The following is a 22,252-nucleotide window of genomic DNA, read 5'->3' on the forward strand; positions in this document are numbered from 1 at the left end:
TGGTTTACCACCTGAACCAGTCGGGGGCCCCGCGGGGCTGGGATCCCCCTGGAGCAGCGGGGTTTGACAGACTTGAGCAGCTCCAGCCTCATCCAGCAGGGGGCAGCGCTACACCCATCCTTACACAGCCTTGTCCTATGGGCTTCGTGTGCAGACTGGAGACAAGGTCCCAAGTCTCGACTCCGGAGTCCGGCAGCCGCCTCTCCTGCTGAAAGAGCAGCTCCCGACTAACGAGGCAGAGTCACCCCCATCTGTGTGTGCTCCCCAGAGACCCCGCCCTCCCCCCATCAGGCCCCCCCGAGTTCTGGGGAGCTGCCCCGAGATGTGGAGCGGCGCCGGCCGATAGGCTCCCGCGTGGGTTGTGAGTCACTGTCCCAGGCGGGACGGGGGTGCCTAGCCCAAGATGGGCACAAGGCCGTCGCTGCCCTCGCTCCAGTTTGTCACCCAGTCCTTCTTCTGGATGGTGCCCGTCTTCTCCTCGCAGAACAGCTGGCGCTCCTCCCGGGGGATCTTGATGGCGTGGTATTGCGGCACCGCGGCCTGCCGGTACCGGGTGCGCTTGAAGAAGCCCACCTGGAAAGAAGCCAGAGAAATGGAGTCAACGCCCGGCCCCTGGCAGAGGCCCAGAGGCCCCTGCCCACGGGAGAGGGGGTGCCTGGGGGGCAGGGCTGGGCCCTGGCTGCATTTGACTGGAGCAGGGGCCCCCACGTGGCTGCCGCGTACATCAAAGGGGGCGATGGGAAGCCAAGGCAAGAGACAGCGTCACCTCCCTGCACGTCTGCGCCAGGCTCATCCCACGCGGCAGGGGGGGCCCAGCTCCTTCAACGCCCTGGCAACTCCCGGCCCGACGGCCCCGGGCCGGGGCACCCAGCACATGGCCATGCAGCCTGCCACACCCAGGCGCTGGCCGGCACACGCAGGCACACACACCATCGGCATCGGCACCCGCCCCGGCACACCCAGGCTCGGGCCTGGCACACCTGCACACTCATGCATTATTGCTTCAGATGCTCTTGGACACCCGAGCATGCCCCTTGCCCCCTGTGAACGGGGGGGGACTGTTACCGCTAGGCCTCCACGGCTTGTTTCTCCACCTCGGAGGGCTGCACGGCCAGCCGGGCCCGGTAATAGTTGGCGGCGTACGGGGCGGCTCGGCTGCTCCGCTGGAAGAAGCCGCACTGGGGAGGAAGCGAGGTCGAGGTGAGAGCGTCAGGCCGGGCCAGAGCGCCGGATCCAGGGGAGGCCGGGGCTGGAATTTCTCTGGGTGGGGCAAGGGGGCAGGGGAGCTGGAGGCGGCTGGGGAATCTTGGGCCCTGGGGAAGGGGAGTCCCAGGGGTGCACGGGGAGGGTGTGTTGCTGGAGGTGGGAAGGGGCAGGGGCCCAATCCCTGGGGGTACATCTGCCCCGGAGCAGAGACCCCCAGGCAGGGGCCAGGGTAGCCGAGTCCCCCACCCCCTCCCGCTCTCACCATCCACAGGACGGAGACCAGCAGCCCCAGCACCAGGATCCCGGCCAGCACCGCGATCAGGATGATCCACCAGGGGACGCCCCGGGCCACCACCATGCTCGGGTCCAGGTAGATGGTGACGGGGATCTGCCAGGGGAGGGATCAGCAGGATCAGGACCGGGAGGTGGGGCAGGGGGGGGGGGGGAGCGGCCAATGAGGTACCTGCGTGGCGGCATCCTTCAACACCAGGTTCTGGACGGTGGATTTGACGGTGATGTTGGCGTGGACGAGCAGTTCCACGGAGGTCACGGCCGGGTATTCCTGGGGGCAGGGACATGGCTCAGCCTGGGGCCCACACCCAGCCGCCCACCCCCTGAACGGTTCCAGGCGCATGCAGAATTCTGCACCATTTCCTCGCGTAATGTGCGGTGCAGCATCGACTCGGCCCCTGCGTCCCACCCCAGAGCTGGCTGCACCGCAGCGGCAGGGAGGCCAGAGCCGTGCGGGAAGCCTGCATCCCTCTCGCCGGGCGCCGGCTCACCTCCAGGAAGGTGCTGTTCCACAGGCGCCCCCAGGCAGTGAGCACGGCCGAGCGGTTGAAGCTGGAGAGCGGGCACTGGAAGACGAGGCAGCGGGCGGTGCCCCGGGCACAGTCCTGGAGCAGGGAGACAGCAGGTCACTGGGCTCCGCGCAGTGAGGGGCGGAGGGAGCCTGACCCCGGTGGACAGCAAGGGGTGGGGGTGGGGGAGACGTGACCCTCTGTGGCTGCTGTGCGGTGCAGTGTTCAGGGGCAGTGTGCTCCACCCCAGAGGGGGTTGCGGGGGTGAGCCATGGGTATCCAGGCTGGAGAGTGCTTCACCGTGTGCGGGGAGGAGAGATTCCCATCCCCCAAACACACACACACACAAGTGACCCCCAAACCCCACCCCAACCAGGGTCGCCCCAGCCCGGACAGGGTCACCCCAGGGCCCCCCACAGCCGTCGGGATCTCCACCCCACAGAGCCGCTCTCACCAGTGTGACGTTCTTCCTCTCAGCGTGGGCGCGGTGCCACCAGGGCCCCGTGCTGGGCACCTCCGGGGGCTCGGCCTCCCTCCTGCTCCTGCCTGGCCATGACCCTCCTGGGGGCAGCGGGAGAGGTCACCGGGCAGCTCCATCTGGGTGCTGGGGTCATGCGCCCCATAGCCCCCCCAACCCCTCTGGGATGCTGCAACACGAGCTGTGCCCCCCAATGCCCCTCCTCCCATGCCAGGCCCCTCTGGGGGGCTGGGCTCTCCCTGCCCGTGGCCCTGTGCCCCTGCACTGCCCATGGGGGCAAACAGCTGGGCATTGCTTAGGGGAGGGCCCCAATCCCCATAGCTCCATCCATGCAGCTGGGGGCTCCAGTGCCTTGTTCTTCTCCTCCCAGGGGACCCCAGTCCCCTCCCCCCCCCGTGGCCTCAGCGCCAGAGAACCCCGAGATGGGCAGCAGCCCCAGCTCCCCACCCCATGCCACGTACCAGTGCCAGCCGTAGGGGGTTGGCTGCCGGGCTGCAGGCCACATGCTGCCCGGGCCAGGCCGCCAGCTCCAGCCGCAGCGGGTAGAGCAGCCACTTGCCGTTGGCAATCTCGTGGGGCCACATGAGATTGAGGAAGGCCGAGCCCAGGGTGCTGAGCGACTGGCCCCGGTTGGAGACCTGCGGGGACAGGGACCCTGAGCCAGGCGCCGCCGGGGGAGACAGGAGCCCCGGCTCTGGCATGAGCAGGGGATACCCTGGGGCCAGGACCCCTCTGCCCCCTGAGTGCCCTCCAGCCACTCATTGGCTTGAGTCTGTGGGGCAGGGTCAAATGTCCGTCCCTCTGCCCAGATGGGGAAACTGAGGTATCGAAGGGGGAAAGAGATTGAGCTGGACATCCTGACTCCCAGCCCCCTGCTCTAACTACTAGACCCAGCTTCCCCACCCCAGCTGGGAATGACCCCGGCGTCCTGATCCCAGCCCCCCATGATCCGCAGCTCTAGACCCCAACCCTTCTGCAACCACGGAGGGGGGAAATGCCCGAGAGCCGCCTCCCCCAAGCAGGGGTACTCACCGTCACCTCGTAGCGCACAGCGCTGCCCACCTGGCCCTCGCTGAGCATGGCGCTCTCGCCCAGCACCTGGCCGCCGAAGAACAGCCGCCGTGGGACAGCCACGCTGGGGGGGGGAGGGCAGGGTCAGGGGGGGCGGCTGGGAACCCCACCCCGTCCCACACCCATCCCGCCCAGACGGCTCGCCCCGCTCCCACCCCAGCCCGACAGCTCCCCCTGCCCCCGAAATGCCTCCCCTGCAACCACCCCGATGGCTCGTCCCTGCCCCCGCCCGGGCCCCACCCCCAGACGCCCCATTGGGGACACGCACCCGTGACCGACAGGGGCAGCTCAATGACCACACGTGCCCGCGCCATCACAGGCTGCAGCCCCGGCTGCTCGCTGATCCTGGGGGGGAGAGACGGGGTGGGGGCGTCATGGGGGCTCCCCCCACAGCAACCCCCCAGTGACCAGCTTCAATTCTTCCACCCCGCCCATTCCCTGATCACCACCCAGCCCCTGCCCGGCCCAACTGCTGCCCAGTGCCCCCCATCACCTGTTTGCTCCCTCCTGCCCCCGGCCCCGAGACTCTCCCCAGGGCATCCCCTACCCCCACCCAGCCCTGCAGGGGGTGCTCACGTGCTCAGCTCCAGCTCCAGCTCCAGCTCCCGGGTCTCGATGGTGATGCCCGAGGTGCTGACGATGAGATAGAACCGCACCTGGGGGGCAGAGGGATCAGAGCCATGAGGGGGGCAGAGGCCAGGGGGAGCAAGAGGGAGGTGGTGAGATCTCGGTGCAGTGCGGGGCGCACTGGAGGGGGAGTGAGGTCTGGGGGCACTGGAGGGGGAGCGAGGTCTGGGCACAGTACGGGGGCTGGGGGGCAGGAATTTGGGGGGCTGATCCCCACCTGAGCTCCGCGCTTCATGGGGTTCCCCAACTCACACTGCACTTGCGAGGCATTCAGGTTGGGCAGGCAGGGCTGCTTCTCCTGGAAAGGACGAGAAATCAGAGACCAGGGCCTACAACCCCTCCCCTGCCCCTGCCCCCCACCCGCGCCCCCTCTCCCGTACCAGGCCAGGCCCGGCCCACGCGTCGTGGCCCCGGATGCCGGAGTAGGGCAGGGCCTCGGGGAAGGTAGCCGTGAGCAGGGCCTCGTGGGCGTCGTCCCCGTCCCACTGCGGGGCCGCTGGGTCCGAGGGCAGGTTGGTGACCTGGATCTCCAAGGCCACGTCCTTCTGGTCGCTCATGGCGAAGATGGCGGTGCCATCGGTGCCCCTGCAGCGGAGAGAGGCAGGCGCAGTGCCACGGTGAGGGGCCCCCGCGGGCAGCAGCCCAGAGACCCCCCCGGCTCCCCACCTCACCCTGGAGACAGCAGGGGGGGCACCATGCAGGGGGGCACCATGCAGGGAGCCACTGTCCCAGAGGGTGGAATCTGCCCCCAGACCCTCCCCTTGGATAGATCCCGAGCCCCCGCTGGGAGTGACTGGCCCCACTGGGCCAGCTGGGGCGAGACAGCAGGTCTGAGAGGGGACAATCTGGGTCTATTACTCCTCCCCCAATCCTGTGACCCCGGGCCTCAGCCCCAGCCCCCCCTCACCTGGGCAAGGGCAGGAAGTCGGAGTCACCCACGCGGGAGCAGAACTGGTAGCGCAGCTGGAGGTTGCTCTGGCAGATCTTGTCTTCCCCGCAGCCCTGCTTCAAAAAGTTTACCTGGGGACAAATGGGTGGGGCAAGAGGGGGGCGGGTGAGCTGTGACGGCCCCCAGGCAGCGCTCCTCCCCCTCTGCACAGCCCCACCCCCCAGCAAGGGCTCTGCAGGGCTCCCCCGCCGGCTCAGAGCCCTGCCCCAGAATATTCCCGCCCGGAGCCCAGCTATGCCCACAGCCCTGACGAATGACGCCCACTCTGGGGTGGGGCCCGGCAGCAGCAACACTGCACAGGGCTCACTCATCCAGCACTGACATGCAGCCCCCTCTGGGGTGGGGCCCGGCAGCTGGTCACCAGGACGCAGCAACACCCACAAAGGCTGAAACCGCCTGGAGGGGAAGAACAGTCCCCGGCGCCGGGCGCTGGCCAGGGCACCCTGGCGGAAGGCACCAGGGGATCAGCACCGCCAGGAGCTCTGATCCCACAGGATGAGCTGCTCGCAGGGCAACGGGGGGGGTAGCGTGATGGAGGGGGGGACAGTGCCTCCTGAGGGAGCCTGTTCCTTGTGGGTCTCCCATCCGCATGAGCAGGCCTGACCCGCTGAGCGGGAGCCCAGGTCCCCAGGGGCCGTCTCCCAGGAACCCCCTCACCTCTGCACTCTGGCTGCTGGGCAGCTGGGCGTTCAGCATGGGCATCAGCGGGGGCAGGGCGGTGCCCGGGACCTGGCGCTTGCTCCGGGCGTGCTCGATGCTGTTCGTCAGCACCACGACGATGGGGCGGAGCTTGTCCCGGATGCTGTCCTGCAAGGAGAGGGAGCAGGGGGCTGAGCCCACGGCACACTGGGGGGCCCGGGCAGAGAGGGGCGGGGCTGGGGCAGCAGGACACACCTGGAGCTGGAAGGTGGCCTTGACGCAGGCAGGGGCGCGCTGGTGGGGCAGCTCCACCACATCCGAGAACTGGTGTTCGGGGTCCGTGGGCTTCCGGTCCAGGAAGGTGACTCTGGGGACCTGGCCCCGCTTCCGCCGGTCCACGTCAGCATCAAAGGTGTACGCGAGCGCTGGGGGAGGAAGGATGGAGGGCATGGGCTGTGCTGTGGGGGGATTGCTCACCCATCAGCCAAATGCAGCCACCTCTGGGGTGGGCATGGCAGCTGTTTATACAGGGATCTGTCACCCAGTGCTGAGATGCAGCCCCCTCTGGGTTAGGGCTCCCCAGGTAGGTTAGAGCACCCTCAGGGTTGCTCTGGGTTACGTCCTGCTTCCCTTAGCATCCTCTGGGCTCCGGGACACAGAGAACAGCCATGGGGCAACGTGTTCCAGGCATTTCCCTGCGCCGGGTCCAGGAGCAGGGCCGATGCAGAGGGGGGTATTCTCGAGGGGTATCCCCCACCCCCACCAGCGGAGCACGTCCAGGCCTGGGGAGTGTGGGGCCCGGCCCGGCTCAGCAGTACTCACTGATATGGGGGCTGTAGCTGGCAGGACTGGCTGTATAGCTGAAGCAGGCTCGTACGTCCACGCTGCACAGGGAAAACGCAGAAAGGCTTGGCCTCAAACCAGCCATCCCCCCTGCCAATGGCAGAGCTGAGACCTTGCCCCCCCTGGCTAGGGGGACTCGGCACCCCACCCTCCAGGGAGGAGGAAGAAGAGCAGGGCCAGCTGGTTCCCTGTAGAACCCGGCTCTGAGCAGCCTCTGGGAACAGGAATTTGCCCCTTTCATCGGGGTCAGAGTGCACCGCTGCCCTTGAGACGGGCAGCGCTAACCCCATTGTACCCCCTGGGGAAACTGAGGCAGAGATTGGCCCAAGGCTCAACAACAGGTCAGTAGCACAGCTGGGCCCGGAACCCAGGACTCCTGGCTCCCAGCCCCCTTGCTCTAACCACCAGACCCCACTGCCCTTCCAAAGCCGGGGATAGAACGCAGGAGTCCTTGCTCCCTGCCCCCACTCCCTACCGGCTCTAACCACTAGACCCCCCTCTCTCCCTGGGTGTGGAATGTGTACGTGGCTGGCAGGGGTTGGGGGATTTCTAGGCACGGGGGTGATACAGGCACAGCTCTGGATCCCAGGGAGCCTGGGGGTGGGGGCGAGGATGGGCAGCCCCCTCCCCAGGACCGGAGGGCTGCTCTCACCAGATGCCCAAGTGGTGGGGGCAGTTCCTGCTCTCCAGGTCAATGTTCTGGGGGGAGAGGGAGACGTTATTGGAGATGTGGATGATGGGCCGGGCTCTGCAAAGCAAGAGGGGAAACCGCTGGCAAAGGCGCCTGGCTGGACCGCGACCCGTCTGCACCAGGCCTCCAGCTCTGCCCAATGCACCTGGCGGCCCAGCCCCTCCCGCACGCCGGGCACGATTGGAGCCGTCAGCTGCACCAGTGTCGCCCACGTGGCTGATCGAGCCGGCTGCAGTGCAACACCCGGGGCCGGGGGGGGGGGGGCGTCCCACCAGGTTCTGTCCAGCACACGGCTCCCTCCCTCAGGCCTGGGGGCAGCCGGCGTAGCTGGCAGTGCCCACCTGTACAGCACCACGCTGTCCGAGAGCGAGCCGACGAGCAGGTCCGGGTAGAAATTCCCGTCGACATCCAGGCCCCCGGACAGGGAGTAGCCGAAGGTCTTCACCCTGACGCCTTCCCCGTCCAGGACCTGCAGGGGGACAGACGGACGGACCGAGAGCCGGGGATGTAGCAGCTGCCTCTTGGGGGCGGAGCCACCAATGTTTAGGACAGGAAGTGAAGGGGGACCTTGGACCCCAGCAGGGGAGGGGCTTGGGGAGGAGCCCATGACCTCCCCCCCCGGTGCCCCGCTTGCGCCCTCTCACCTGGGCTGGTTTGGTGACGATGCCCAGGCTGCTGCCGTGGTAGATATAGACCTTGCCGGCTCCGTCAAATGGGGCTCCCACGGCGATGTCTGGTGACGGGGGGGCAGGGTTATGGCTGGAGGAGGCCAAAAGGGGGGTCTGCACCACCCGGGCACTTGGGCCAGAGCTAGGGCAGTTCCCCTGCCCAGAGCTGGATACTTGCCACGTGGGGGGTCCCTCCTCTCCTTCAGGGGCAGCTCCATTCCCCAGACCCCGTAACCAGCCCATACCCGCATGGGGAGCTCCCCAAGGGACAGCGCTGACTCCCCAGAACCCAGAACCCCAGATCAGACCCAGCCAGGCTGCCTTTGCCCTGCCTTTGGTGGCACATGGCTCCCCCGATCCCCCCTCTCCCCCCGAGCAGACCCCCTCCCGCCGACTCCCCAGCCCCTCACCCTGGAAGCCGTCCTGGTTGAGGTCCCGAGGGCGGTGAGGCTGATGCCGAACATGGAGTGGGACGTGCCATTGAGGCGGACGGGGCGGGTGCCCACCCAGTGCCCCGCCTGGTTGATGTAGACATAGGCCGCCCGCCAATCTCCTCCTGCCGGTCGAAGAAGTGGGGCGCCCCCACCACCAGGTCCATCCAGCTGGGCAGGGGCAGAGGGCAGCAGGGTCAGGCCTGGCCCCTGCCAGCTCCCGCCCCACGCCCAGCACCCACCAGCCCAGCCCGCCCTGGCACTGCGGGGCTCAGGTCCCGACACCGCAGCCCCAGGGAGCCCGAGACGCCCCGGCTCACCGTCGCTGTTCAGATCCACCACGGCCACGGCGTAGCCGAAGGAGGAGGTGAGCTGCTCCCCGGGTAGGATGACCTCGGGCACCAGGCGGTTGACGTTGTCCCGTCGCAGGATCACCACGGCCCCCGTGTGGTTGGCCCGTGGGGCCCCTGTGACGAAGCTGAGCTGGTTCTGCTGGGTCAGGCCCTTCCCCGAGTCCACGGAAAAGCCTGCAGGGGGGGGCAGAGAGACAGGGGGAGTTGGGGAGGTTTCCCAGAGCTGCAGGCCTCAGGGCTCCTCAGGAGCAGTGGGCCAGGGACTGCCCTGGCCCTACTCAGCTCAGGTGGGGAGAGGCCAGCCCAATCGCCCCCCACACACACACTCGCTGAGGCCCTGCTGCTGCATCCCAAGGGGGATACATGGGCTCTGTCCAATGCCGCACCGTCAGCCAGCACAGCCCTGGCGTAAGCGGGCCCCACACCAGCCAGGCACACCGAGACCGCTGCCCCCTGCTGGATGGAAGCAGCAGGGTGCCTGCATGTGGCAGAGGCTCTGTACTGCGCAGAGCTAGTGGGGATTCCCCGTAGCTGCAGCAGCACAGGATAGGCTGGAAGGACCTGGCACCTAACCTGCCCCCCCGCTGAGCCAGCACGTGGCCACAGGAGGCCAGGTCATGAGCCGGGGCAGGACCCCACGCGGCCAAGCCTAGGGCTTTTTGAGGCTGGATAGAGTCTCCTCCGGCCACGACACCCCACCCCCGGCTCCCCCCGCCCCCTGGGGAGATGAGAGGTTTGGCTAACACACACCAAGTTCACAGACTCCTGGGGGCTCGACAAAGTTTGGGGGCAGGGGGGTGGCCATGGGGCACCAGATGTGGACTCCACCCACGCATCCTCAACCCACCACATGGCCTAAAGCCAGGCCCCCTGCCCCTCCTCCATATCGGGGTGGCCCAGATCACAGTGATCCCCAGCACCCGGCCCCTCTGCTGCTCCATGTGTCTGTCTGTCCGTCTCTCTCTGCTCGGCCCCCCAGACATTCGGCCTGAGGACCAGGATACAGCCACGGGGGCAGGATGATGCGGGGCCACGGGACACGCCTCATATTTCAGATACCAGAGTCCCCGCCTGCTCTCCAGGTCCCAGCATGGGGGGGGCAAGGCCCAGCTAGCAAACACCCGGCAGGGTGGGGGAGGGGTGACGGTTCCGCAAGGAGGGGGTTCCCCTACAATGCTCAATGGGCGGGGGGGAGGATTGCACAAAACAGCAGCTGGGTGAGCCTTCCCTCCACACTAACATGCCTCCAGCTGCCCCTCGCCGTGCCTCAGTTTCCCTGCGATGCTCTCTAATAGCCCATTGGACCAGCCTGTCAAAAATTAGAGGGAACATTGGTGGAGGGTGTCCGGTGGTTAGAGCTGAAGGAGGTAGGAGTCAGGACTCCTGGGTTCTATTCCAGCAGCTCCAGGGATGCGGCTCCCCTGGCTGGTTGCTGAGGGCCCCCCCGGGATGATGCCAGGCAGGGTGTGCCCATGCCACGGCCGAATCACCCAGGCGCTGCTCTGTGGCGTCCGTCTCTGGGGCCCAGGCCAGCAGCGGATCACCGTGTGGGAGCTCCCTGCAGGCAGGAGTGGAGGTAATGGGGGGCAGCAGCTGGGGCTCAGCAAAGAGGGGCACATCCTGCTGGCATGTGCTGGGGAGCCATACACCCCCGAGCAGAGCGACAACCCCACACACCCCACAGGACACACCACATGCAACACAGCCCAGGCAGCACCTCGGGGACCCTTCCAGGCTCCGCGTCCCCAGCCCCCCATGGCTGCTGACAGAGCGGTGCTGACCCCCCACCTAGGACACCCCAGCCCGGATGGGACCAAGCGCCCGTCCCCGGAGCCTGGAACGTTCCCCGACGGCACGAGACGCTCACGCCCAGCAGTGGAGCTGGCCTCCCCGGCACTGGGGCTGCCCCCACTCACGGCCTCCCCCCTAGCAGCCAGGGGGGCAAGGGACGGTGCAAGTGCCTGGAGATGTGAGGGGTGGTGGATCCTCCCCCCAGCTTGGGGCCTGGGGACAGCAGGACGCCCTCTGAGCAGGGAAGGGTTCACGCCCCCTCCCCAGTGCCAGGACTTGCACGGCCAGCAGAGGGCAGCAGAATCCGTGTTCCCGGGGCAATGAGCACCAGGACGGGTAAACACCTGGGCACTAGCCTCCAGCCGGGCACATGCAGCCGCAGAGCCGGGGGGAATGGCCAGTGCACCAGCAGGGAGAGAACCACGCAGAGGTGGATCTGAAATGGGGAGGGGGGTGTGGGTGTGTGCGGGGTACATGTGCACGTGTGCTTGTGTCTGTGCACGTGCAGGGACGGATGTTTGTGCACACGCATGGGTATCTGCCTAGGGAGGGGCAGGGGGGAGTGTGAACGGACGTGCGGGGCTGCGTTCAGGGAGGGGCATCAGTCACGCCCCCCCCCCAAGCTATAGGGCAGCAGGACTCGGGTGTGGCGCCCCCCGCTGGCCCAGGAGCAGAAAGGAGTTTTCGTTTCCCCTCAGCTCCAAACGCCAAGAGGAGAACGCTGAGCTCGAAGGGGCTGGGGGGAGGCAGCCGGCGTCCCCGGGGGCGGCACAGAACCGGGCTCCCAGCCGGCCACTCGCTGACGGGCGGGCACCTCGCACACCGCCGCGGTTACAAACCTAAGTTGCTATTCTGGGCCACGTCGCCGACGGTGCCGGGCAGCCGCTCGCCAGGCTCTGCCGTTTTATACACCAGCTGATCGGGGTCTGCGCTATGAACATTTGTCATAAACAACAGCCCTGTGGGGCCGCACCAGGCCGGGGGGGGGAGAAGAGAGAGAGAGAGAGAGAGAGAGAGAGTTAAAGGATGGAGACCCCTCCCCACCCAGGCAGCGGGGAGCCCCAGGTGAGGGCACCGAGGAGTCGGCCCCCCGAGCAGCAGTGGCTTGACAGAGACTCTCCGATCACCCCATTTCCCTTGCAGATTTCGTTCCCGGCGGACCCTGGGGGGGACAGACTCGAACAGCCACTGCCAACGGCCAGGGGCGGGTTTAGCCCTCGTGCCCGGCCCTGCCTGCGGCCCTGCCCGCCGCCTGGCGGCGCTCCCTACCGAAGTAGCTGTTGGCGGGCACGGGGATGAGGGAGGGGTCCTGGTCCTCTCCCCCCCGGCTTCGTAGGGCCCGTCGTAGGTACCCAGCTCCAGGGAGCTCTGGTTAACGAGCTCCACGCGCAGGTCCCCTGTCAAACCAGAGAGGGGTTAGTGGGGGCAGGACGGCATGGGGGGGACGCAGGGACGGCTCCTCCTCTGCCAGGCACAGAGATTGGAGCTTCCAGCGTTGGGTCTGAACTGAAGGTGGGCACACTCCCTAAGGAGAAAAATGATGCACCCCTTCCCCCGCCCTGACCCCCCAACCACGGGCCCCTTCCCCCACCCTGCTCCTCCCCTGCCATGCACTCTTCCCCACCCTGATGAGTTACCACCAGTCCCAGGATAGCTGGGCCCATGCTCTGTTCTGGGGGGGCGCCCAGTCCCCACTGTCTGTGGGCATGGGGTGAGAGGAGGGAATGCCCCCGTTCCACCGCCCCTCCACGCCACCCCCGCCCGCCGTTCCCCCGCCCACCCACGCCATCCCCACCCTGTTCCCCGCCCCCAGGTCCGCATGACCCCGCCCCGGCTCACCCTTCCAGTTGTAGGTGCCGGGCGCTCCGAAGAGGATGTAGTGGTTGTCTGCGGTGAAGCCGGCTGACACCCCCTGCTGGCAGAAGCCGAAGCGGTCGTGGCCCTGGGGGCGCCCCTCGCAGAACTTCCACTCGCCCCGTCCAGCTCCTCGCCCACCGTCAGGTCCTGGCTGAGCACATAGCAGCGCCCGATGACATCCCGCGTCTCCAGCGGCTGGTTCACCCGGTTCCGCGACTCGTAGAGGTGGGCGCAGGTCTGGGATCGAGATGGGGGGTGGGTAAGAGAGAGTCCTGCCCCCTCCCCCACGTGCCTGACGCCTCTCCTGCTCACACCATCACTCGTGAAACACGAGGGCCCCGCTGCTCAGGGAGGCAGGACGCAGGGTACCCGGCTCCTCGGCTGCTGGCTCTGGGGAGAAACTCACCTCAGGCCACACAGCGGGTCAGCAGCAGGGCTGGGAATGGAACCCAGGTGTCCTGGCCCAGCCCCCCTGGCCAACCACTGGCCCCCCCCACTCCCTTCACAGCCAGGGAGCGAACCCAGGTGTCCTGGTCCAGCCCCACCCTGGCTCTAACCCACTAGATCCCATCCCCACCCACAGCTGAGAACAGAACCAGGAGTCCAGGCTCCCAGCATCCCCAGCTCCGCCCAGAGGCTCTGCAGCCCTGAAGGAGTTAATGGAGCAGAGGGTGTCGCCCCCACCCCCTCCAGCAATGCCACTCACCGCGATCTTGCCGCCGGCACCTTGGCTCTTCACACTGACCCCCAGCCACTGGTTCTCCTTGCTCTCCTTGTGCAGGTCCACTGGGGGGAGGCACAATCAGCCACCATGCAGATAGTCCCCCCCCGGGCCCCCGGAGACCCACTGCCAGCCCCCCACCCCGCCCCTTACAGCAGATCCTTGGTCCAGGATTTCCACCCACTCCGCCATGGGCAGCGCCGGGCACCAGCCCAGAGACAGCTTGGCCATGAGCCATGCGCAAGGAAACGGGGCCAGATCCTGCTTCTGGCTGCAGCGGTGTAAATCAGGAGTAACTCCTCACCCATTTCAATGGAGTCACTCTGGATTTACCCCAGTGTCGCTGAGGGCAGGGTCAGCCCCCCCAACGCACTGGGGTGCCACCGAGAGAAGATGCCTGCTTCCCACCCCCCAGCCCCGGAGTGTCTGTACCTCCCTCATCGATGGGCACGCGCCAGCAGTCGTCGATCTTGTGGGTCAGGGGGCAGGCGTAGAGGCCGCCCGTCCGGTTAGCCCTCTGGCCTGGGAGGGCTGGCGCCTGCGGGGCACCCACCAGCATCCTGGGGGGAAATGGGCGAGCGTCAGTGGAAGGCGGGAGCAGCCGCAGCTGGATGCCCCTCGGGACAGGGTCTGGGGCTGCAGCGACGCTGGGCTCTGAGCCTGGGGGGTGGGGGGCACAAGGGGCCCATGTACAATTGCCAGGTGACATCCCCCTGCCCCCCCGGGTCAGTGCCCGCTGTGGGGGAGGGTCAATGCGTGGCCGAAAGGAGCTGCCAGCCCCAGGACAGCCGCGCTGCAGTGACCCCCAGGAGTGGGGTGGTGCCAGAGCCCTGTCCCAGAGGGGGCCTGTCGGCAGTGATGAGCTGCCAAAATCTTAACAGGTTCCCTCCTCAACCCACAAGGGGGTCGTTGCCCACCCCTGCTCCCCGGGACTCCTGCCCCATCCAACCCCTCGCGTTCCTTGACACACACACCCAGAACTGGGCAGGCGGGTCTCGTGGGCCACCGTAGTGGGTGCCCATCCCACCCCTAAGAGCCAGAGGGACCTGCCGTGGGGCGAGGTGGGGAGTCCTGGTGGTGCTTATCTGGGGCAGCTCCCAGGAAGCATCTGGCAGGTCCCTCTGGCTCCTAGGGGCGGGGAGCGTAGCTAGGGGGAGAGCAGGGGAAGCGGTGCTCCCCCCACTGATCACATCAAAAGTGGCACCTTAGGCGCCGACCCTGGGTGCTCCGGGCTGGACCCCCCAAGGGAAAATTTGATGGGTGCAGAGCCCCCATCTGCAGCTTCCTGCCCCACGCCCAGCCCCAGCTCACCTCCGCTCCGGCTCCTCCCCTGAACGCGCCGCGCCGCCCTGCTTCTCCGCGCCCCCCGGCTTCCCACGAATCAGCGGTTCAGCAGGAAGCTGGGGGGCGCGGAGAAGCAGGGCCAGGCGGCGCGTTCAGGGGAGGAGCAGGAGGGGTGAGTGGGGCTGGGTGGGGGCGGGCAGCTGCCGGTGGGGGCTCTGCACCCATCAAATTTTCCCCGTGGGGGCTCCAGCCCCGGCTCACCCAGGGAGTCGGCGCCTAAGGTGCCACTTTTGGCCGGTTAAATTTAGAAGCCCTTTTAGAGCCGGTTCACCCGCGCGGGTCAACTGGTTCTAAAAGGGCTTCTAAATTTAACAACCGGCACCAGCTCACCACTGCCTGTGGGTCGCGGGCTCCCCTGGCCAGATGTGCTGGGGGATTTGGGCAAGACCGATGGGCCCAGCAAAGTCAATCCACAAGCTGGTGCCCAGTTGGCAGGTGGGAGCGACCTTGGAATCACTCCTGCCCCGGGGCGGGGTCCAAGCTGGCACCCCCTAGAGGGGACTGGCCCCACGGCCCATTCCCTGCCTCCTGCCCCCCACCACGCCCGCCTTCCAAAATCAAACAACTAAAGAATCAAACACCCTGATGTAGGAGCCAAGGGGAGGGGCTTGGATAGGCCCCGCCCCTTTCACCAATTTGAACACCCCCCCAATCCCCGTCCCAGGACCATCATGAAATCTGGATGGGGATTTTTCCAATGTGGTGGCCAAGGGCATGGGCTGGGGCTGGGAACGGGGCAGGCGGCTCTCCCGCGGGCAGGACACAAGGGTCCAGTGCTCTGGAATCAGGGCCAGCGGGGCCCTGCTGTGGAAGGAGGAGTGGGCACGAGGGGGCTGGGGTGGTGACTGGCACCTCGCTGAACAGTGGGGAGTGGACCCGTGGCTCAGAAGGGGGGGCTCCCGGGGCCTCTGCTCACACAGGACGAGGTGATCCCCGCAGGGCGCCCCACGCAGATCAGCCATGCTCAACAGCTGCAGCCTCGGAGGGGAGCCAGCCCCGGTGCCAGCTGTTCTCAACCGCCCTGGCCACTCGCTGTGAGGGGGGCAAACCACAGCTGGATCCCCCCGCCCCCAGATTTTAGCCTGTCCCTAGCACACCTGCCTCACGCCCCCGGTACCAGCTGCAGGGTCACGGACAAGGGGTCGGGGGGAAGGACACTCGCCCAGCGCCAGGTACTGCAGCCTGCCCGAGACAGAGACAGGCAGGGTGAGGCCGGGCTGGCGCCAGCCAAGTGGGGCAGAGAGCCGGGCATAGCGGAGACTGCAGGTGATGGGCGTGTGCACAACACAGCCCCGTGCAACCACCCACCAACACACACATCCAGAGCCCCACGCAACGCCCTGCACAACCACCCAACACACACATCCAGAGCCCCACGCAACGCCCTGCACAACCACCCGACACACACATCCAGAGCCCCACGCAACGCCCTGCACAACCACCCACCAACACACACATCCAGAGCCCCACGCAACGCCCTGCACAACCACCCACCAACACACACATCCAGAGCCCCACGCAACGCCCTGCACAACCACCCAACACACACATCCAGAGCCCCACGCAACGCCCTGCACAACCACCCGACACACACATCCAGAGCCCCACACAACGCCCTGCACAACCACCCACCAACACACACATCCAGAGCCCCACGCAACGCCCTGCACAACCTCACACACACAAAGCCCTGCACAACCACACACTGACACACACATACAGCCCCACGCAACACCCTGCGCACATACACACAGCCCAGCACAACCACTTACCGACACACACACAAACACCCACAAAACCACCCCACAGCCCTGCACAATGGAATGGGCCACCTCTCTCCTGGTGCTCACAATCCCCAGGTGGTTTCACTTGCACACACACACACACCACACACACACAGTGCCTGCCCTCCCCCCCCAGAGCAAACCACTGAGTTTGCCCTTGACTGAGGCGAAACCCAAGGTGTGATCTAACACCTGGGGGGGGCGGGGAAGAAAGAGGCCAGGGCTGGGAGAAGAGGGAAGAATGGGCAAGGCCACCCACCTCTGCAGACTGGGAGGGGGAGGGATGGGGATGGGGGCTGGATCCCTGGGCGGTTGGGGGGAGGAGGGGAGGGCAGATTCTGATGGGAACAGCCTGGAGCACCGGCCAGGAACCAATCACCACATGCGATAATAACAGGACCAGAAGCTGCCGCTTAGTCAGGGAGTTAATCACCAGGTAATTAATACCCAGGGAGCCCCCAGGGGCAGAGGCCAGAGGTGCGGGATTGGGGGAGGGGGCGACGGAACAGGGGGGTCTCTGCTCTTGGCTGGGATCAGGACTCAGCCGCAGGGGTCACACCCCAGTGTCAGGCCACCACACCGGACTAACCCGGAGCCAGGTGGAGGGGATCAGGCCCTCGCTCACCAGCACGCGCCCCAACACCAGGGGAGGAGCCGCCAGCACCGGGGAAGGAGTCCCCCAGCCCCCCATGGGAAGGGTTTGCCCAAACCTGGGGCAATGGCAGCACTGGATCGCACCACACGCACACTGCTCCCTCATGCACCAGCACACGCTTGCATCAGCACGGCAGCCTGCCCTTCGCCTGTCCCGGCCCGTGCACACACCCACAGGCACGGGCCCTGGCACACTGATGGGTGAACTCCTGTTTCCTGGCGGCCCTGGCCACACTTGCCTCCTTCCCTCAGCGCTGCACATGCATGGGCCACCTCTTGACAGGCTGGCAGCTGGGCACGCGCCCAGCTCTGTGCCCTGCGCCCTGGCGCACGGACTCGCTCTCGCCCACGACCGTCCGGGACGCTGGGCCCCGATGACAAGAGGGGCAGGGATGTGCCTGGGGCCAAGCAGCCAGGACTGGCCACAGCTTCAAAGCAGGTAGGTTCCTGCAGCCAGCAACTCTGGGTGGCCACCAGCCCCAGGCACCAGCCTCCTGCCCCGACCCCCAACAGCCAGTACTCCTGCCCCATCCCCCACAGCACCCCCTGCGGGGAGCCCCCCCCCCAGAGCCAGCATGTCTGCCTGTCCCCCACAGCACTCCCTGCTGGGAGGCCCCCCTCGCCCAGTGTTTCTGCCCACTCCCGCAGGGAAAGAGAAGCCAAAGCAGCAGGGCAGCTCAAGAGAGGAGACAGAGCCGGAGCCGGTAAAAATAAACTGGAATTCACTCCAAATAACTCGGCAGCAACATGCCCAAAAAAGGACAGGCCAGAGAGATCCCATGAGCATCTGTGCTGGCCCAGGGCACCATGGCAGCCACCTCGGGGGTCCCAGGGGCTTGGCAGGGTGCCACCCCGCACCTTCCCTATGCCCCCACCCCAACTCCCCACTGGGAACGCACCAATGCTGCCTCAGTTTCCCCAGCACCCCACCCTGCTGCCATCCCCACTCAGCTCCCCAGCTAAGCCCCCCAAGGGATCCCATGGCCCAGATGGGCTGCCCCTGCCTGGCAATTCTGTTGGAGAAGGGAAGGGAGAGCCTCCCCCCGCCCCATTGATCCACGGCCCAGGGCAGCCGGACCCGGGGCCCCTACATCCCATGGAGATTTAGTTTCCCTTTGCATCACTGCTGATCCCAATGCAAGGCACGCCAGGTGCATCTCCCTGGGCTGGTGCCAAACAGGCCGGCTTCATGCTGGCGTCAGTCAAGGTAAAGAACCCGAGTCACATGCGGCTAACCTCCTCAGGCAGTAGAATCGGGGCCCAGGACTAGGCAGGATCTTTCTTCTCCCTCTGGCATGGACAGCAGGACACCTGGGTTCTATTCCCAGTTCTGCCACTGATGCACTGAATGACCTTGGATGAGCCCCAACCTCTCTGTGTGACTCAGTTTCCCCTCCTGCCTCTTGGCTGTCTTATCTAGTTAGACTGAGCTCCTCAGAGCACAGATGGTCTCCAATTCTGCTGGTGCAGCGCCTGGCACGACGGGGCCCCGATCCCAGGTGGGGACCCTGGGCACTGCGGCCCTATAAGCCCTACCCCTGGGTTTGCACCTTGCTGCCAGACCAGCACACAACGCTTCGTGCTCCCTGTGCGCTGTGGAAGTGACTGCGCAAGGCACTGGGAATCAGCCAGACACAGAGCTGATGCCGAATGTCCCAAAGGGCAAAGAAATGAGCCAGGTGGACCCCAGAAATACCCCAGTGCCAGGGATGGGACGGACCCAACTCCCAATCCAAAGCCCTTGGTGCCGAGCCTCCCCCCCGGCAGCGTGCGACAGCCCGGCCGCTGTTTGCACTAATCCTGCACTTTGTCCATGCAAACGCCCAGGTGGCTCCGAGCAGTGAGAGGAAATCCCCCAGCAGGGAGAAATTCTGGGAAGGTTTGACGGGGCTTCACATCCTGGAGAATGAGGAACATGACCAAAGCCCCCCTCTCCCCCTAGTAAACAGACAGACGCACGTAGGAGCCCTTCCTGTGCCAACCAGGGCGTGAGATCCGAGCTGCCCCAGCACCTGTTCATTACCCAACTGACCGGCCTGCACCCTGCCCTGCTGGGAGAGGGACTGGCACTGCACTAGCTCAGCCCAAAGGGACTTGGTTTTATGGGAGTTTTTATCTTCTCTGGGCAGCGACCTCTCCTCCATAGACCCCCAGGGACAGATCGGGTCTAAGTGTGCGGTGCCAGCGAGGGCACTGCTCTGAGGACACTCACAGCAGCCAGATGCAGCCAGGGCTCCAATGGGGTTCCCCCTGCAAGGGCCCAGCCCCAGGGGGGAGCTGCCCCAGGGGCTCACACTGCTCCCGGAGCCCACTGGCAGCTCTGCAGAGAAGCCAGCCACTGCCCCCGAATCCCAGTGAGAGTTGGCAGGAACCACAACAGGCCAGGAGCCAACAAAGATCGGGCCAGAGGCGTGATAGGGGACAGCACATTCCCCAGGCTGCTGCTGCGCCCACGCCAGCCCTGCATCACCACCAGTCGGGGGCACTAGCACCACCAGCCATGACTCACCCAGCTTCGAGCAGCTGCCAGGAGCCCCCAGTTCACCCCCCCCAGGTGTCTCAAGGGGGGGGGCACTGAAGAGCCCCTGGGGGGCATTATCAGACCACAAGCCTCATCCTCACTTCTCGCCCCACCTTTCGCTGTTGTTCTGTGCACTCAATGTGCACCACTCCAGAGGTGGCACCATCCCAGCAGGGCAAGTTTGCAAAGGGGCTAGAGAAGCACCATATCCCCACCCCTGTGGAGCAGGCATGGGGCCGATGCTGCTGCTGGGGCAGGCCCAGGGGGAATCTCGGCCTCCCACCCCCACGGATCCAGCTGGCCCGGGGTCAGCACTATTGATTTCTTCTCCCGGCTCAGGCTACAATCCTTGCTGAATAATTCACCCGGGCGGGGGCGGGGGAGACCAGGGATTTGGGCCCAGGGCAGCTCGCAGAGACTGGGCCCCTCACTGAAATGGCCCATTAATGATTCCGAGCAGGGCCCACAGCTTCATTAATATTCATCAGGGCTTCGTTTAACTCTTCGCATGCTCCCTCCGCAGCACGGCACACACTGGCCCAGCTGGGAGCTGCCCAGGTCCCTTGCCCCAGGCAGCCCTGTCCCTGTACCCAGTGAGAGCCCAGCAGGACCGGGCAGAGAGGGCCAGAGCGGGGCACTGCCAGGCTGAGGACCGCAAAGCGCTGACATGGCCGCTGTCCATTGCTCCTACATCACCAGCCATACCACAGCCCCAGCGCCGACCGCACCACACATACAGATCTCAGCGGGGCCTAGCGGATACAGCACAGCACTGGGCCCAGGGAGCCCTGGGTTCTGCTCCCACCTCTGCTGCGGTGGGAAGTCCTTTCCCTGCCTTGTGCCTCAGTTTCCCCATCTGCACAATGGGGATAATGACACTGTAAAGTGAGTGTGGGGGCGTTATTACACAGCTCAGCTCTGCCTCCCCCCAACACATTCTCCCACCAGCATGTCTGCGCCCCCCTGAAGGTGGGGGGAGGAAGGAACTGCTGTGGTACAAGATCCCCAGCCCGTGCCCCCTCCCAAGGGATCTGGACATCTGCTTCTGCGTGGGGGGCACCTGGGCTGCTCCAAGCAACGCCCCTTCTCTGCCCCCCCCGGGGGCACCAGCAGGGCCCGTGTCCAGGCGCAGAGCATCCGGCCTTCGCAGGAGCCCTGGCCCAGCCATGGGGTCCCTGTACTAGTCAGAGACGCCTCCAGGTGCGCCCTGTCCTGGGCAGCCCCCATCCCCCTGGAGGGGATCCAGCTGCCCCCTTTAGGGTCCCAGACACGCGAAGAGCACCTGACCTGACAGGTGGCACCTAAGGTCACCCAGGGAGTCAGGAAAAGAACCCAGGAGTCCGGGCTCCCGCTCACCACTAACAACATGCAGCTCTTAGGGGTGACTCCGTATTGACTCTGGGGGAGCTGAGATCCGAATCTGGCCCTGATTCCATTTGCCGTGGGGGGTGACTCTGGATTGACCCTGGACAGACTCTGTCCCAGACACCCCTGAAGCCCGCAGCCAGTCTGGGTTTCCCACTGGAAGCTGGATCTGGCCCCGGGCCCCACGAGCAGACCAGGGAAAATTCGGGGAGCAGGAGGGAGCGAACCCCGCCCCAGCGGGTCGGTGAAGTTCCGAGGGGCGGGGTGGGGGGGCGCAGGGCCAGGCAGCCTCCTGGGGTAACAGACGTGACCGTGCGAAACCCCCCCGCGCGGATCGGCGAGCGGAGACCCCCCCCCAGGGGAACTTACTATTTAGAGCCAAGGGACAGAATGGGGGTCGGGGCTGAGCAGCCCCCCCGAAACTTGTTAGGAGCAGCGCGCGGGGGGGGGTTGTTGTTTTACAAATACAGCCCCCCCCGCAAAGGGAGCAAAACCCGCGTCCCGGTGCCGGCTCATGCGAAGCGCCCGGGGACCCCCCCCGGAAGGTTCCGGGGGGGGTAAGGCGACCCCCACTCACCAGCTGGCGGGCTCGGGCCGGAGCTGCCGGTGCAGGGCCACGGAGAAGCCGAACAAACTGCCGCCGGCCCCGTCCTTCAGCAGCGGGTCGGTCCCGTCCAGGTTGAAGGCGGCGCCCGCCAGGAGCTGGAGGCCGAAGCAGCAGAGCCAGGCGCCCGGCGCCCCCCGCATGCTGCCGGCCCCGCTCCGGCTCCGGCTCCGGCTCCGGCCTCGCCCTTCCCCGGCCGGCCGCTCGCTCGGGACCCGAGGCAGGTGCGTGGGAACCCCCGCGCCCGGCAGCGGCTGAGCAGCGCCCCTCGGGCCGGGCCGGGCTTCGGGGCCGGGCAGCTGGCGAGGGCGCCGCCCCCGCAGGAGCATGTGCTTTGCAGGGGGAACGGCCGCAGGCCGGCGCGGAAATGCAGCCAGCTCTGGTGGGAGCCAGCAGCGCGGGGGGGGTCTGGGCAGGCAGCGAAGGAGGAGCCGGATCGCCGTGGGAAGCGGCCAGGACGCCAGAGCCCTGGGGTGTTTCACGCCCCGCAGGGTGATGGGCTCCGAACAAGGAAACGAGTCACCCACTGACTGTACCTGGCCCAGTTCCCGCTCCCAAGCAGCCTCCAGAGACCCCAGCTCGACAGCCCGGACCCAGCCGGGGTGGCAGACTTGCCAATGCCCTGCGTTGTTCGCTGTTAACCGGCTGCCATGTTCCAGCCCAGAGGCGGCTGCATGTCAGCGGGGAGGGAAGTGACTGATTGCTGCCCTTTGCTTTTCAGTGTCAGTCTGTGAAGCACCTTGAGATGCCCCCTTTGGCTGCCACAGGCTGGAGCAGCTGGGAAGCCCCTGCCAGTGAGCTCCCTGCATCTTCTCTCCAGCGCCCTGCCCCTGAGGTCCCAACTGCCGGAGCTCC

At 66.5% G+C, this 22,252-nt stretch overlaps 1 protein-coding gene across 1 annotated transcript; it reads right to left on the bottom strand.

Annotated features, from left to right (window-relative positions):
• Positions 1 to 283: 283 nt before the first annotated feature.
• On the bottom strand, positions 284 to 21,745 carry ITGA7 (integrin subunit alpha 7). The gene is given in 31 exon segments (XM_043506452.1): positions 284 to 573; positions 1,469 to 1,594; positions 1,670 to 1,768; positions 1,989 to 2,102; positions 2,461 to 2,552; positions 2,555 to 2,567; positions 2,946 to 3,122; positions 3,517 to 3,619; positions 3,823 to 3,900; positions 4,132 to 4,211; positions 4,400 to 4,480; positions 4,563 to 4,767; positions 5,090 to 5,202; positions 5,789 to 5,938; positions 6,026 to 6,195; positions 6,593 to 6,654; positions 7,266 to 7,361; positions 7,646 to 7,773; positions 7,949 to 8,037; positions 8,383 to 8,409; positions 8,412 to 8,513; positions 8,516 to 8,578; positions 8,727 to 8,930; positions 11,387 to 11,506; positions 11,817 to 11,864; positions 11,867 to 11,944; positions 12,387 to 12,524; positions 12,527 to 12,641; positions 13,111 to 13,190; positions 13,558 to 13,685; positions 21,371 to 21,745. Coding segments are annotated over 31 exon segments (3,615 nt in total). The 5' UTR covers positions 21,727 to 21,745; the 3' UTR covers positions 284 to 393.
• Between the last annotated feature and the right edge of the window lie 507 nt (positions 21,746 to 22,252).

This window comes from Dermochelys coriacea, chromosome 20, assembly GCF_009764565.3.
Source record: "Dermochelys coriacea isolate rDerCor1 chromosome 20, rDerCor1.pri.v4, whole genome shotgun sequence".
In the NCBI taxonomy this organism is placed as follows: domain Eukaryota; kingdom Metazoa; phylum Chordata; order Testudines; family Dermochelyidae; genus Dermochelys; species Dermochelys coriacea.